Raw genomic sequence first — 16046 nt, forward strand, 5'->3', positions numbered from 1 at the left:
AATGACAAGAAGGCTAGACACAAGGAAAACATTGGTCTCTCAAAGTGTATTTCCTGTACTATCTTTTTGCAAGGTGGTTTTGCTGTCCTCTGCTAATCTGGCTATGGTTACTCATTTTGCTGTGTTGTCTGCATGGTCCCTTGTGAGACACTGTGTCAGGTTTTTGGGTTTGTTAGCCTTGGTGCTTTTGGGCACTAACCAGGCCTAACCTAGCCTGGGGCTGAGCCAGCCCCTGGGGGATAGACCCAGGCTATATGACACTGCACAGTTGTGGGGTTGATAGCTGATTGGCAGGAGGAGGTGCAGAGGTGTAAGCCGTGTGTGTACCTTCTGTTTGCCAAGCACACAACCCCACTATGATGCTCTTTAGGCCCCATCTTCACTCTGGGGAGCCAGTTTCCCTTGACAGCTGAGACACAGAAGGGAAAAGAAAAACTACCCAGAAGTTTGGGTATGAGTTTCACTGTGTAACTTGAAATCAATCACAAGAAAAAATTTGGAAAGTCCTAAAATACATGGAGGTTAAAGAACACCCTACTAAAGAATGAATGGATTGGGGTACCTGGGTGGCTCAGTCAGTTAAGTGCCCAACTCTTGGTTTCAGCTCAGGTCATGATCTTGCAATTTCATCAGTTTGAGACCTGCTGTCAGCACAGAGCTTGCTTGGGATTTTCTCTCTCTCTCTCTCTCCCTCTCTCTCTGCCACTCCCCAGCTCATGCCAACTCTCTCAAAATAAATAAACTTAAAAAAAAAAAAAGAATGAATGGATTAACCAGGAAATTAAAGAAGAAATTTAAAAATACATGAAAGCAAATGAAAATGAAAACATGACAGTATCCCTGTGGGATTCAGCAAAAGCAGTCCTAAGAGGAAAATGCATTGCAATGCAGGCCCATCTCAAGAGGTAAGAAAGGTCCCAAATACACAACCTAATCTTACACCTAAAGTAGTGATAAAAGGAGAAGCAAATAAAGCCCAAAGCCAGCAGAAGAAGAGAAATAATAAAGAGTAGAGCAGAAAAAAAAATATGGAAATAAACAAACACACAAAAACAGCAGAAGAAATCAATGAAATTAAAAGCTGCTTTTTGAAAGAATAAACAGAATTGATAAACCCCTAGCTAGATTTAACAAAAAGAAGACAGAGGACCCAAACAGATAAAATCACAAATGAAAGAGGAAAGATCACAACCAACACCACAGAAATACAAACAATTATTAGACAATACTATGAAAAATTATATGCCAACAAACTGGACAACCTGGAAGAAATGGACAAATTCCTAGACACTCACATACTACCAAAACTCAAACAGAAAGAAATAGAAATTTTGAACAGGCCCATAAACAGCAAAGATATTGAGTCAGTTATCAAAAATCTCCCAGCAAATAAAAGTCCTGGGCCAGATGGCTTCCCATGGGATTTCTACCAGACATTTATTTAAAAAAAAAATTTTTTTTTAACATTTATTCATTTTTGAGACAGAGAGAGACAGAGCGTGAATGGGGGAAGGTCAGAGAGAGAGGGAGACACAGAATCTGAAACAGGCTCCAGGCTCTGAGCTGTCAGCACAGAGCCCGATGTGGGGCTCTAACTCACTGACCGCGAGATCATGACCTGAGCCGAAGTCAGACGCTTAACCGACTGAGCCACCCAGGCGCCCCTAGACATTTAAATAAGAGTTAATACCTATTCTTCTCAAACTGTTCCAAAAAAAATTGAAATGATAGGAAAGCTCCCAATCTCATTCTATGGAGTCAGCATTCTAAAACCAGACAAAGACCCCACTAAAAAGGAGAATCACAGGCCAACATCCCTGATGAAACTGGATGCAAAAATTCTCAACAAGATGCTAACAAATCAAATTCAACAGTGCATTAAAAGAATTGTTCACCATAATCAAGTGGAATTTATTCCTGGGCTTCAGGTCTTGTTCAATATTCACAAATCAATCAATGTGATACACCACATTAAAAAAAGAAAAGATAAGAATCATATGATCCTTTCAGTAGATGCAGAAAAAGCATTTGACAAAAATACAGTGTGCTTTCTTGATAAAAACCCTCAAGAAAATAGTAGGGATACACAGAACATACCTCAACATCATAAAAGCCATATAGGAAAGGCCCACAGCTAATATCATCCTCAGTAAGGAAAAACTGAGAGCTTTCCCCCCAAGGTCAGGAACACAACGTGGATGTCCACTCTCATCACTTGTCCAACATAGTACTGGAAGTCCTAGCCTCAGCATTTAGACAACAAAAAGAAATAAAAAACATCCAAATTGACAAAGAAGTCAAACTTTCACTCTTCACAGGTGACCTGATACTTTACATGGAAAACCCAAAAGACTCGACCAAAAAACTGCTAGAACTGATACATGAATTCAGCAAAGTCATAGGATATATAATCAATGTACGTAAATTGGTTGCATTTCTATACACCAGTAATGAAGCAACAGAAAGAGAAATCCAGGAATCTATCCCATTTACAATTGCACCAGAACCATAAGATACCTAGGAATAAAGCTAACCAAAGAGGTAAGAGATCTGTATGCTGAAAACTATAGAAAGCTTATGAAAGAATTTGAAGAAGACACAAAGAAATGGAAAAACATTCCATGCTTATGAATTGGAAGAACAAATATTGTTAAAATGTCAATACTACCCAAAGCAATCTACACATTCAATGCAATCCTTATCAAAATAACACCACATTCTTCACAGAGCTAGAACAAACAATCCTAAAATTTGCATGGAACCAATAAAGACCCCGAATAGCCAAAGCAATGTTGAAAAAGAGAAACAGATCTGGAGGCATCACAAATCCAGACTTTAATCTGTATTACAAAGCTGTAATCATCAAGACAATATGGTACTGGCACAAAAACAGACACATAGATCAAAGGACCAGAAAAGAGAATCCAGAAATGGACCCACCAATGTATGGCCTACCAATTTTCAACAAAACAAGAAAGACTATTCAATGGAAGAAAGACAGTCTCTCTAACAAATGGTGCTTGGAAAACTGGACAGCAACATGCAGAAGAATGAAACTGGACCACTTTCTTACACCACACACAAAAATAAATTCAAAATGGATGAAAGACCTAAATGTGAGACAGGAAACCATCAAAATCCTACAAGAGAAAACAGGCAACAACTTCTTAGACCTTGGCTGCAGCAACTTCTTACTAGACATGTCTCCAGAGGCAAGGAAAATAAAACAAAAATGAACTAGTGGGACCTCATCAAGAGAAAAATCTCCTGCACAGCAAAGGAAACAATCAGCAAAACTAACAGGCAACAGATGGAATGGGAGAAGATATTTGCAAATGACATATCTGATAAAGGCTTAGTATCTAAAATCTTTAAAGAACTTATCAAATTCAACACCCAAAAACCAAACAATCAAGTAAAGAAATACGACAGAAGACATGAATAGACACTTCTCCAAAGAAGACATCCAGGTGGCTAACAGACACATGAAAAGATGCTCAACATCACTCATCATCAGGGAAATACAAATCAAAACCACAATGAGATACCACCTCACACCTGTCAGAATGGCTAACATTAACAACTCAGGCAAAAACAGATGTTGGCAAGGATGCAGAGAAAGAGGAACCTCTTACACTGCTGGTGGGAATGCAAACTGATGCAGCCACTCTGGAAAACAATATAAAGGTTCCTCAAAAAATTAAAAATAGAACTACCCTACAACCCAGCATTGCACTGTTAGGTATTTATCCAAAGGATATAAAAAGCCTTGTTCTAAGTGGTACATGCACCCCAATGTTTACAGCAGCACTATCAACAATAGCCAAATTATGGAATAAGCCCAAATGTTCATCAACTGATGAATGGATAAAGAAGATGTGGCACGCGCGCACACACACACACACACACACACACACACACACTGGAATACTATTCGCCCATCAAAAAGAATAAAATCTGCCATTTGTAACAGTGTAGATGGACCTAGAGTGTATTATGCTAAGTGAAATAAGTCAGGCAGAGAAAGACAAATATCATACATTTCACTCGTGTGGAATTTAAGAAACACAACCGATGAACATAGGGGAAGGGAAGGAAAAATAAGAAAAACAGGGTGAGGCAAACCATAAGAGACTCTTAAATACAGAGAACAAACTGAGGGTTGCTGGAGGGGAAGTAGGTGGGGGGATGGGCTAAATGGGTGATGGGCATTAAGGAGGGCACTTGGGATGAGCACTGGGATGTTCTATGGAAGTGATAAATCACTGGGTTCTACTCCTGAAACCAGTACTACACTGTATATTAGCTAACTTGAATTTAAATAACTAGATTAATAATAAAAAAATAAATAAAACCTGGAGTAGGAAAGTAGGTCCTTTGTTTTGCCTTTAAATATCCAGAGCGTTTAGATTCTGCTATATTGATGGTTTGCTTTTTCGCAGATCCTTTCTCAGAGGGAAGAATTCTAATTTTATCTTGAAATTCTGCATTATCCCCCCAATCCCCACCTCCAATCCAGAGACATTTCAAATCTCAAAGGGCTTCAGGTCTGCTGCAGCCTGCTCTGAGCCTACAAGTATCACACCTGATGCCTTGGGGTTATTCACCAACAATCCCCTACCTTTGTGATGGCTGTCTGACTTGTGGTTGTTTTACTGCACCGTGTGGCTCCTTGAAGCAGCCTGAAACCACTGCTGTGGACATGTCCCCATGTGTGTGACAGTAGAATAAGACTATACGTTCAGACTCTCCCTCTACCATGTCTAGAAGTAGCTTTTCAGAATGGTGTGCTTCCGCTTCATGTAGTGATCTGCCTGAAGCAAATTCAAGCTTGTGGTCCTCAGGTCTGTCCCAGAAGCATCCTTGGGAAGACAGTTCTGTAGAACTGAATCCTAGAAGCAGGGCTGGGCAGTGGATAAGACACATCTGGATTGGCAACCCTGCTCTGGCGTGATGAGCATATGACACTGATGATGCTGGCCATTCACCCTCGGGATGTTCTTTCTCTCATCTCTGAGAAATAACATGGATGATATTGCCTCTACTTACCTCATAGAGTTGTTGCAAGGATCAAAAAAAGAGAATGTTAGTGAAACAGCTTTGTAAATGGAAAAAGGCTGGTTTATTTTATTTTTTTTATTCTTTTTAATGTTTATTTTTATTGTTGAGAGAGAGAGAGGGACAGAGTGTGAGCTGGGGGAGGGTCAGAGAGAGAGGGAGACACAGAATCTGAAGCAGGCTCCAGGCTCTGAGCTGTCAGCACAGAGCCTGACGTGGGCCTCGAAGCCATGAACTGCAAGATCATGACCTGAGCCAAAGTCGGACCCTCAACCGACTGAGCCACCCAGGTGCCCCCTTAAAAGACTGTTTAGATGAAACCCTGGGCAGACTCTGAGCTCAAGATAAAAGTTAGGACTGGTTCTTAGGTGCTTACTAACCTCTGGCTTCCTGGACTTGGGGTGCAAGGCCTGTGGACAGGTGACAGTGGAGAAAGTTCTGTCAACAGAATGACTGGCTCGAGCGGGTGTCCACTCCTTAGTACTAAGCAGACAAGGTGCTTGGTGTCCATTAACTTTGGAGAACTTGACCTACCTTGGGCACTAACACTCGCCAAATACTATGTGCCTGACATTACACAAAAGCATTAGATAATCAGTTCCATTTTCATCCAGCACAGGACCTTCTTTATAATTCCCACTGAGGCAACAAAAGCTCAGAGTGCTTAAATCACTAACGTTTGATCACACAGCTGTTACCAAATGCTCCCAGTTTTAAGAAACATCCACTGGGGGATGCATCAATTTTATGACAGCTTTTCATAAAGAAAGAGAACACTACACAATAAATATGTACATCAGTTGTAAGAAACATGCCAATTTCAGAGCATTAAAATTTGTATGAGGAAAAAAAGTGTGTGATGCAAGAAATGCAGAAGTGACAAAAGGGGCTTGAAAAACCTTCAGGTGCATTTGACGCCTAGAGCGATGCATCATCCACAGCTCCATTCACCGCCCGATGGAACATCTTGATGGTTGCACCTTCTGAAGTTTTGTAAACTGGTGATTTGACATCCCTTTTATTTGCTTTCTGAGAACAAGCACTTCCCTTTTCATGGTTAAGTCTAACAGATATTATTTCTGAAATGAATCAGAAACAGTTTTACATTTTTCTTGGAATGTTCTGTCTTCCCACCTAGGGAGCGTTGCAATTTTATTTTAGCAGTAGTTGACTTGCTGGAAAATAAGAGAAAGTGTCAGCCTTTCTTTATGGTCTTGTGTTTCATGTATATTGCTAGTCTTTTTGTCTTATTCTACTTCTTGTCTTTGTGTTTATTAGATTTTATAGACTGTCCATGATGGTTCTACATTTTTTTTACATCTGAATTTTTAGAAATGAATTTAATAGGGGAAGAGCTCCTTTTTTTTGCTAAATACAGACCATCCCCAACTTTGATATATAAAATATTCCCAGTAACATATATTAAACTCCGATATGCAAACGTGAAAACATGGAATTGCATGTTTTAAGGGATTTTTTTGTCCCCAGAAAGCAAAAGTTGAGTAGCAGGAAGGTCATCATATACTGAAAATCACTGCATTTATTTTATTCTTGGTATAATATGTTATATGTCTGAACTGTCACCTTCTCTTGACATCCCGGAATATTTTAGATTAAGGGTCCCCTAAAAAGAAAATAAAGGAATGGCAAAGAAATAGAAGCATTTAGGACCACAGAAAACATGAACCCAAGACCACTCTAGTTGAGGATTGATGTCCAGACCACAAGGCTCTCCATGATGGCCCCTGCCCGTCTCTCTCTCTGTCCACTCCCACTCTTTACCCTAGCATTCTGATTAATGCACTTTTCCCAAACAAGCTTCGTTGTTTCATAGCACTGTGCCTCCATACATGCCATTCTTTCCACCTTGAATGCCCCCCACCCTATTTTGCTGGCTGAGCGAGCATCTACATATCCTATATGCTTCAGCCCAAAACTTGGCTCCTTTATTTAGTCCTTTCCTGACCTCTTTAGGTGAAACTGACCATATCCTCCATTGTGCCCTCACTAGATCATGAACAACTTATGAGGTAATCTTTATATATAAATATAATCATTATTCCTTCTACTCATTTATGTAACTCTTCCCACCTGCTAGAAATACAGAGCCTGAAACATAGATGTGCCCAATAACTGGGAGGAAGAAAAGTTGGGGTGAGAGGGGGGAAAGAGATAGAAGGATGAATTTTCATGCTGTTCAACTTAGAATTTTTGGAATGAATTATTTAATCTTAAGGATCTTGTGAATCTGTTCAGCATAAGTAAAGGAACAGGAGAAAAAATTGTATCCAAATTTAGTATTTGGTTCAACTTGGAAAGCAAGAAAGTATTCTGAAATCAAAACAGAATACAAATGCAGCGATCCCGTACACGTATACCCCTCTAGAATGTTGGGATAGTTTAATCATCTAGTTTATTTTCCTTTCCATACTGATGTAGAAACAGAGGCTGAGAGAAGAGAAGTGATTAATCCATGTGAACTCAGGTGGCTATTTGCTCTCAGGGTCACACCTGAGTGCAACCTACTGCTCTCCCAATGCTATGCTCACTAATTCCTCTATACTCGACTGAGCGCTCTGTATGAGTCCAACATGTAAAGGGTATCAGGATGACTCCACAAATCAAAAACACCACAAGGGAGAATCACAGAATTGTGCTTTCATTTCATATCTCTGCCAGTGGTTCTTATAAGCTAAGGGTATTTTTCATTCTATCTGGTCTGCAGATCACACTAGTTAAATTGATGCCATAACTAGAAAACAGTCAGGCCTGTTTGGTCACAATAAGGTGTTGGCCAGGCTTTCTGTTCTCATTGGTCTGACTCCGGTCCTCAGTCTAGTCCACAGGTTCCAGGTGAGGAAACATTAATACAAATTACCCTCCTCTAAGGCTGTAAAAAATTAATATAATAATTGGCAATGAGCATATAAGGCAAAACAGCATTAGAAGTGGAGTGATTTAATATCCTGCCACTTCTTTCTTGCTAACTGAATCAGAGGCTGTTTTGAAAATGGAACCAAAAAGTCAGAGATTTAGTGAGTGTCTTCCCTTATTATTTACTTCAGCATATGAATAAAGTTTATTTCCCATTGAATGTGAATACTCTAACAAAAGGGGTAATGCTAGCTTGAAAATTAAATTAGGAATAATAGATTGCAGCAACAAATGAAAAATAGGAAAATAAAATCCCATTTTATAATTAATGTCTTATAAAACTCCCTTGTCCTAATAAAGAATCCTGTTACTTCACCATGTGCTATTTCCCAGAAATCTGTTTTGTCAGACAAATGACCTCTTTGTGTGGAAATTATTAGCAGGCTCCCTCATTTGCTCTGTGGCTGATTTCAAATTGACAGTTATTTTTTCCTTTGTGTACTCACTACATGACAGGAAAGTGAGGTTATTGGCTTGTTTTTCTTTGGGGAGGGGTGCTGTCTGGCAAGCATTGTTTATCTCTAAGAAGTTGGACACTCAATTTATGGTGGCATTAGAGCCTCAGTCTGTCCCTTGTCGCATGGGCCAGCATCTTTCCTTGTTACAGCCCAAGGTTCGAAGTCAGGTGACTTAGCACAATCTGCAGGTGGTGGAAGAAGGGGGAACTGTCTTTGGGGTGTACCTCTACTGAAAGTTTGAAGAATTTTCTTTCACAATCCCAAACCCTGTAGTTATGACTATTCCACCATGGTCAGAAAGAGCACCATTTTTCACCATGTAGAGAGGGGCCTGATACCTTACAGCAATGCACACACTTTCTTGCTGGTGCATTTTCTCAGCCAAGTTTAGCCAAGCTAATGAGATACTAGATGGGAGGATGGGGAGATTAAAGGTGCTCTTCATCGCTGCAGTGACCAGGGTCTCCTTAGCCCACTTGGAAACCCCCTCGGAATTCATATATGCACTCAACAAATCTGTACAGACCCTCTGTGCCTGGCACCATGCTAGATGCTTGGGACACATTGGGAACCAGGGCAGATAGGGGTCTGATTTCATGGCAGTGAGAGTGTAAGAAAAAGGACACACAGAATGAATAAAACTTGTTCCACATTTCAAGTTCTTGTGATAGAAATGGACAAGGAGCTGAGAGAAATTACAAGAAAGAGAGCCTCCTTCGGATAAAGGCATTCCAGGAGGGCCTCTCTGAGGAGATGACATCTAAGCTGAGGTCTAAAAGAAGAGCAGTAGCGCGTAATGTAAAGAGTAGAGGTAGGAACATTCAGGACATAAAGACCACAGGGATGTACTGTTAACCCACAGAGAGGCTGGAGGCAAAAGGCTGAGGAGCACAGGGGTCTGTTCCCCTCCTTCCTACCTCCAGTCCCTACCTGACAGTGGAGGGTGACAAGACAGGCCAGGCAAGGACAGGATCAGGAGAGACTAGGAGCTGGGGGCAAGATGAACGGAAGGGATTTGGCTGGCACTAGCATTCTAAAGAGATTGGAGACCAAGTCTTGGAAGCTCAAGTTATGATCAAGTAAAATCTAGGTGGAGGATGGAATAGCTTCCAAAATCCGAGAGGTCAGCGAGTAGGTCTACTTCAGAATTGGCTGTGCAAACCCTGGTTTGGGGGATGCTGGCGCATCAGTGTTGATCATGATTTTAAGGAGTTAGCACCCTGCAGTGACCTGAGACTGAGCAGGATGCCGGGGCTGCTACACAAGGTGTGGGCATGGGGGAGGGGGGCAGTGAGGAGAGCCTTGTAATGGCTTTCAGGGGGCCTGTGCTGAGCAAACTCTCAGTGACGAAGGCAGGTGATGTTAGCTACAGGAGGAAGGAGGGTGGTAGGGACAAACCCAGGGTTTGCTCACTTCTGGGAGCCAAACCACTGAGTAGTTATTCCAGTTACTTCCCTCATGTCAGCCCTTCATCTGACAAAGCATAACCCATCTTGCCTTCAGAGTCGTGGAGAAAACAGGTTTTTGGCAGGATTCTGAGGGCGGATGGGTGTGGGTTGGCCGAGAGTTCCCCTTCACCCCAGATGAATGCACACCAGAGGGAATGGCCGCCTACTGGGGCACACACTGCACCAGCAAGCACCTAACCCCAGTGTCTGTGACCTTCACGACAGTGCTGTGAGATGACAGGTATTGTCCCAGTTTATCGATATGACACCTGAGGCTCGGAATTTTTCTGTGACTTGCCCAACATCTCACAATAAGTGAGTGACAGAACTGGACTCGCCACCTGGTTCTCACATTGCCATGCCTGTGTTTTTGGACATGGGGAACCCCATCTTTGGGAGCTGTTTGAATGATTCCTTCTAGAGGGCCTGTGAGGGAAACAGTACACTTGAGCTAGACTTAATCCTTCTTCATGGCCGGAAACCTGGAACTTCACGGCTCTCTGAGAAACTCCCTGGGATTTGGAGGATCCAAAGCCTGACACCAGGGACTCAAGTATCCCCTTTTCTCTCCCTCTCCATGCAGTGCTCCAGAAACTGCAGCGGGGGCTTCCAGATCCGGGAGATTCAATGTGTGGACAGCCGGGACCACCGGAGCCTGAGGCCATTTCACTGCCAGTTCCTGGCCGGCATTCCTCCCCCGCTGAGCATGAGCTGTAACATGGAGCCCTGTGAGGAGTGGCAGGTGGAGCCCTGGAGCCAGGTATGGCCTCCAGAGACATCATCCACACAACCAGGAAAATGTGAATCCCTGTGTTACCATGTGAGACTAGAGGTCAGGGAAGACCACGCGTGCATTGTGGCAATGACTGGCCTCCATTCAGTGGCCTAATGCTGTGTGGAGAAGGCTGAACAGGTCAACAACAACAACAACAGGTCAACAGGCCACAACAATTGGTGGTTTCAAATGTGATAATTTAGTGTTTTATTACAACTCCGTCTCCCAGTGGACATACTGGGGAGTTGGGATTCATGTTGGGGAAATGTACATGGACCACTCTGATGAAAGTCATTTAGGGCAGAGCCTCACATGCATCTCTCCTAGGCCTCTGCAATTGAACTGGGGGTATTGGTCAGGTCCTTCCCACACACAGTTTATTTTAGAGTTCCACCTGTCAGTTGAATGCCCAGATCATTGTTTACACAAATAAAAGGAAGTGTGCTTGTGCCTGTCTGCATGTCCTCTGTTTTGTGAGGGCCCAGGCTCTACTGGGTCGTTGTCCTACTTCATCACATGAAAACAAAGTGACTGTTCTTTGGTGAAGTATAATAATCTTATTCGCCAATATGCAAATACCTCAACAGCTAACAAAACAAAACAAAACAAAACAAACAAACAAAAAACTCCCAACCATACCCATGCATGGTAGAAAGAAGAGAAAAAAAGGAACCCAGCATATTTTGAGTGTGTCTATGGGCTAAGCATTTTACCTACCATACTTCGTTTAAGTTTCTTTTTTTTTTAATATGAAATTTATTGTCAAATTGTTTTCTATACAACACCCAGTGCTTATCCCAACAGGTGCCCTTCTCAATGCCCATCACCCACTTTCCCCTCCCTCCCACTCCCATCAATCCTCAGTTTGTTCTCACTTTTTAAGAGTCTCTTATGGTTTGGCTCCCTCCCTCTCTAACTTTTTTTTTCCTTCCCCTCCCACATGGTCTTCTGTTAAGTTTCTCAGGATCCACATAAGAGTGAAAACATATGATATCCGTCTTTCTCTGTATGACTTATTTCACTTAGCATAACACTCTCCAGTTCCATCCACGTTGCTACAAAAGGCCATATTTCATTCTTTCTCATTGCCACGTAGTATTCCATTGTGTAAATAAACCACAATTTCTTTATCCATTCATCAGTTGATGGACATTTAAGCTCTTTCCATAATTTGGCTATTGTTGAGAGTGCTGCTATAAACATTGGGGTACAACTGCCCCTATGCGTCAGCACTCCTGTATCCCTTGGGTAAATTCCTAGCAATGCTATTGTTGGGTCATAGGGTAGATCTATTTTTAATTTTTTGAGGAACCTCCACACTGTTTTCCAGAGTGGCTACTCCAGTTTGCATTCCCAATACTTGGTTTAATTTTCACAACAATCTGAATGGTAGGCTTTATTAATTCCATTTTATAGATGAAGAAATTGAGACTTGGAGGTTAAGAAACTTACATGAGGTCATACAACTAGAAAATAAATGGGGGAGTATTTGTTTAAGCATAAGGTAGACTCCGGTGCCAGTGTGCTTTCTACCATAGGCATTAATTCAATAAGCACTGAACAAAGAGTAAACTAAGGAGGAAGAGTGAATCAATAACTATTTTGGAGGAAACCAAACCTTCCACGTGCCCTGGAAAGGAAGGTAGTGAATTACAACTGTAGAACACAGAGTTAGAGTCAAAGCTTACAGAAGACTGAGCCCCCTACAGCTACTTACTGCCTACAATGTCAAGCAGCCATACTTATTCCTGAGGCTCTGGGCCAATACCTGGTGTTTGGGGGGGGGGGGGAGGGGGAGGGCAGCAGCCACCACTGTCCCCTCTTTCTCCTCCTTACTTGCTCAGCTCTGGGGCATATAAAGTGCCTGCTACTCCCATGCTCTGGACTGAGGCCTCTAAGACTTCCACATATAATGAGCCTTCAGAATCATTACACAGCTTTCAGAATCCAGGAATTTGCAGAGGAGCCTAGATCGCCTTGTCAGAGAAACGGCATCGGCAGGTTTTTAAAGATGAGCAATCAGATCTGCTTTCTGGTTATGAAAAAGATGTATTCTTTATGCTTCATCAGTAGCTTCTGGGAGCCCTAATCAGGCACTGTTCCCTGAAGGTCTCCCCAAACCCTCCTTTCTAAAGTAGTATTCTGTTCTGAGTAAACCACACAGTTGGAAGACTTCCCTCTGAGGAAGCAGAGGACATGGAAATGCAAAAATATTTCTCTTGAGCTTTTGAGGGTCTGAGCACCCTTAGGTGCTTTCCCTGATGCATGACGCTGCCTTGTCTATACACACTCTCTAGCAGACTGCCATCATGAGACTGTGGACCCCTTTGGTATGTCAGCCAGCCCATACTGCCTGCATGGAAGAGGCATTTCAGCTGTTGGAATGTCCCTACACCAGAGGTTCTCAAACTTTAGCTCACTTCAGAATCACCTGGGGGTTTCTTAATACACAGATGGCTGGACCCCATTCCCAGAGTGTCTAGTTTGGAGGTCTGGGGTGGAGCCTGAATTCTTCATTTCTAACAAGTATCTAGAAGATGCTGAAGTTGCTGATCTGGAGACCACACTTGGAGAATCACTGGTTTACACTTTCTTCACCTCCTTTCCTAGATATTACTTGGCCAGATGGCCCTGAATCTATATGTACACGTGTAGGTAGAATGATCTCCAATGGGGGAATCCCTCCCTTCTCTCCTCAGATAGGATTAAAAAGAGATAGAATAAATGAGAAAAATCCATGTTGACTCTCAAAGTTGGAATACCATGAAATCAATAGCTTAGTTCTTTTACTGAACAGAAAGGGTTAATTATATGTAATTACCCTGTTTCCTATGGTACCACCACATATGTCATGCCTGATATAATGGGGGAGATGTTGGCAACCATAATTATTTTGTTGTTGTTACCATACAATAAAGATTTTTCAAGGTTCTTTAAAAAAACTTTTTTTCATGTTTATTTTTGAGAGAAAGAGAGGGAGAGTGAGAGAGCAGGGGAGGGGCAGAGAGAGAATCCCAAGCAAGCTCCATGCTGTCAGTGCAGAGCCTGACGTGGGTCTTGATCTCACCAACCAAACCATGAGATCAGGACCTGAGCCGAAATCAAGAGTCAGATGTTTCACTGACCGAGCCATCCAGGCATCCCTCAAAGTACTTTTTTTAAAGGTTTATTTCTTTATTTTGAGAGAGAGAGCTCATGCAGAAGTGAGGTAGGAGCAGAGAGAGAAAGGGAGAGAGAGAATCCCAAGCAGGCTTTGCACTGTCAGTGCAGAGCCTGACACAGGGCTTGAAATCATGAACCACAAGATCATGACCTGAATTGAAACCAAGAGTTGGACGCTTAACTGACTGAGGCATCCAGGTGCCCCTCAAAGTATTTTTCAAAGATTCTTGGTGGATTATGTAATTTCCTCCTAGAAACCTTATGAAAATGAGACAATAAATCTTATAAAATTATACTAGTGAGCAAAAACCTGACACATTTTAGAGTTGTATCCCTTTAGGAATCCAGCCTGTCGTCTCAAATTTATCTTGTGAGCATGACAGCCAATGCATCAGACCCCTGGGCAAACCCATCAATTTCCCTATTCTGTATATGGACATATTTAGTTCTAAAGTTCTATGTAGTGGGTAAGGAAGACTGAATCCCATCGTAAGAGGAGATTAACATAATCGTATTGCAAATGTGTCCCTGTTTGGACTGTCAGAACTAGTCACAAGAAAAACATCTACATTTTACATTTTGGTTTATAGATACTTGTGCCAGAAGGCAAAATGCAAATAACATTATGTCCATTCTGCCATGACCTCTCATTTAGGTTTTTAACCAATATCCCTTCTGTTTGGCATACTATTTTCCATCGAACTATTTGGCATCTTCTGATTTTTTTTCTCTTCCTCATATCCTTAGAATGTCCTTTTTCAATCTCCTTTCTCTAAGTTCTGTTTCACCACTGCCATTTGGTCACTGTGAGGAACCTGGCATATATGTTGCGGATTCCAATATATATACTAATATTCTTAACAATCCTGTACGCAACACAAATGATAATAAAAAGGTCTTCTCTTATCACTGAAAATGTCACCATGCGATCTTTACCTAACCTCATCCCTGTGATATATCAGTGTTCCAGGTCCTGTGGAGGTGGAGTTCAGGAGAGAGGAGTGATTTGTCTAGGAGGTCTCTGTGACTGGACGAAAAGGCCCACATCCACCGCACCCTGCAACAGACATCCTTGTTGTCATTGGGCCACTGGGAACTGGGACCTGGTAAGAGCCGGTTATAGTCTCTTCAATTTATTTTAGTCTTTTTAAAAATAGTGTTTCTTTTCTTTTGATTTACAAGGTAATATATATTCATAGAAAATGTTCAGCAAATCCATTGATTTAGTTCCAGTACTCTTCTGCCATTAATTCCTCTAAATCTGCTGAAAATTGATCCTTGCTGACATGTGGTCAATGTTTACTGTCTTGAAGAGAAAACTTCAAATGCATTCAATAGAAAGCAGATCAAATACCAACATGATCTCAGAGGCACAAAGCCCAAAGAAAAGCAGTTTTGGGTCGCAATACCTTGGATCCTGTGGCTTTTCCTGAAGCAAACAGGAGTTGTTAATGCCCTGAAGCTGGAGGCTTAGCCTGATTTCCTGAGTTTCAGATCTTGTCAATTCACAGATCAGTTTGCCAGATGGCCAGTCTGTTTGATGGAGAGACAAACAAACAAACTGTAAATGAGAGAAAGATTTATTATTGTCACAAAGTTTGTTTGTTATAAAAATAACTGTATCAGTGACCCTGAAAACAAAGAAAATCCTCCCACAGACAGATTCTCCCAGCACTTTGATTTGTCATATCCTGAATTCTCTAGAAAACAGAGTCCTAAGACCAAAGCTAACACTTTATTAGGAAATACAATACCAGAAGATCAAGGGTGATAGGAAAGAGGAAGGAGACAGGGAAAGAATGGATCAAATATGAGGTGGTGCATTACCAGACTGACCACTTGTCCTAACTGACCGTTGCTTGGTGTCAGGAACAACTGGTTGTTTGCTCTCAAAAGAAGACCTTCAAAAAGCTAGCTATATGAACTCTCTTAGGGTAGTTTGTCCAGGGGCAAGAAGGGAGAAGATGATTTACTGGTTCCTATCTCTTAGGATTGAGTAAAAAGTCTTCTTTCAGATGGCTAATATCCCCTGTTGTCTTGGGCTATTCATGTGTGGGCATTGGGCAGGCCCCACCATGTCGCATGTCTCAGCCAGAAAAGCCCAGAATCAAGAGGTGAGAGGCACACAGCATGGGCATAGGAGGTGCAGGCCAATAGACTATGCTTTCATGAAGTTAGTTACCATCTCAGCTGGGGCAGATCAATGGCCAA

At 41.9% G+C, this 16046-nt stretch overlaps 1 protein-coding gene across 1 annotated transcript in view; it reads left to right on the forward strand.

Annotated features, from left to right (window-relative positions):
- The window catches only part of ADAMTS12 (ADAM metallopeptidase with thrombospondin type 1 motif 12), a 348871-nt gene that overhangs the window by 315602 nt on the left and 17223 nt on the right, over positions 1-16046 (forward strand). The window contains exons 21-22 of the mRNA XM_047864323.1: positions 10482-10658; positions 14798-14941. Coding sequence (XP_047720279.1) covers positions 10482-10658; positions 14798-14941 — 321 coding nt within the window. The remainder of the gene's footprint in view (positions 1-10481; positions 10659-14797; positions 14942-16046) is intronic.

Source organism: Prionailurus viverrinus, chromosome A1, assembly GCF_022837055.1.
Source record: "Prionailurus viverrinus isolate Anna chromosome A1, UM_Priviv_1.0, whole genome shotgun sequence".
Taxonomy (NCBI): Eukaryota; Metazoa; Chordata; class Mammalia; order Carnivora; family Felidae; genus Prionailurus; species Prionailurus viverrinus.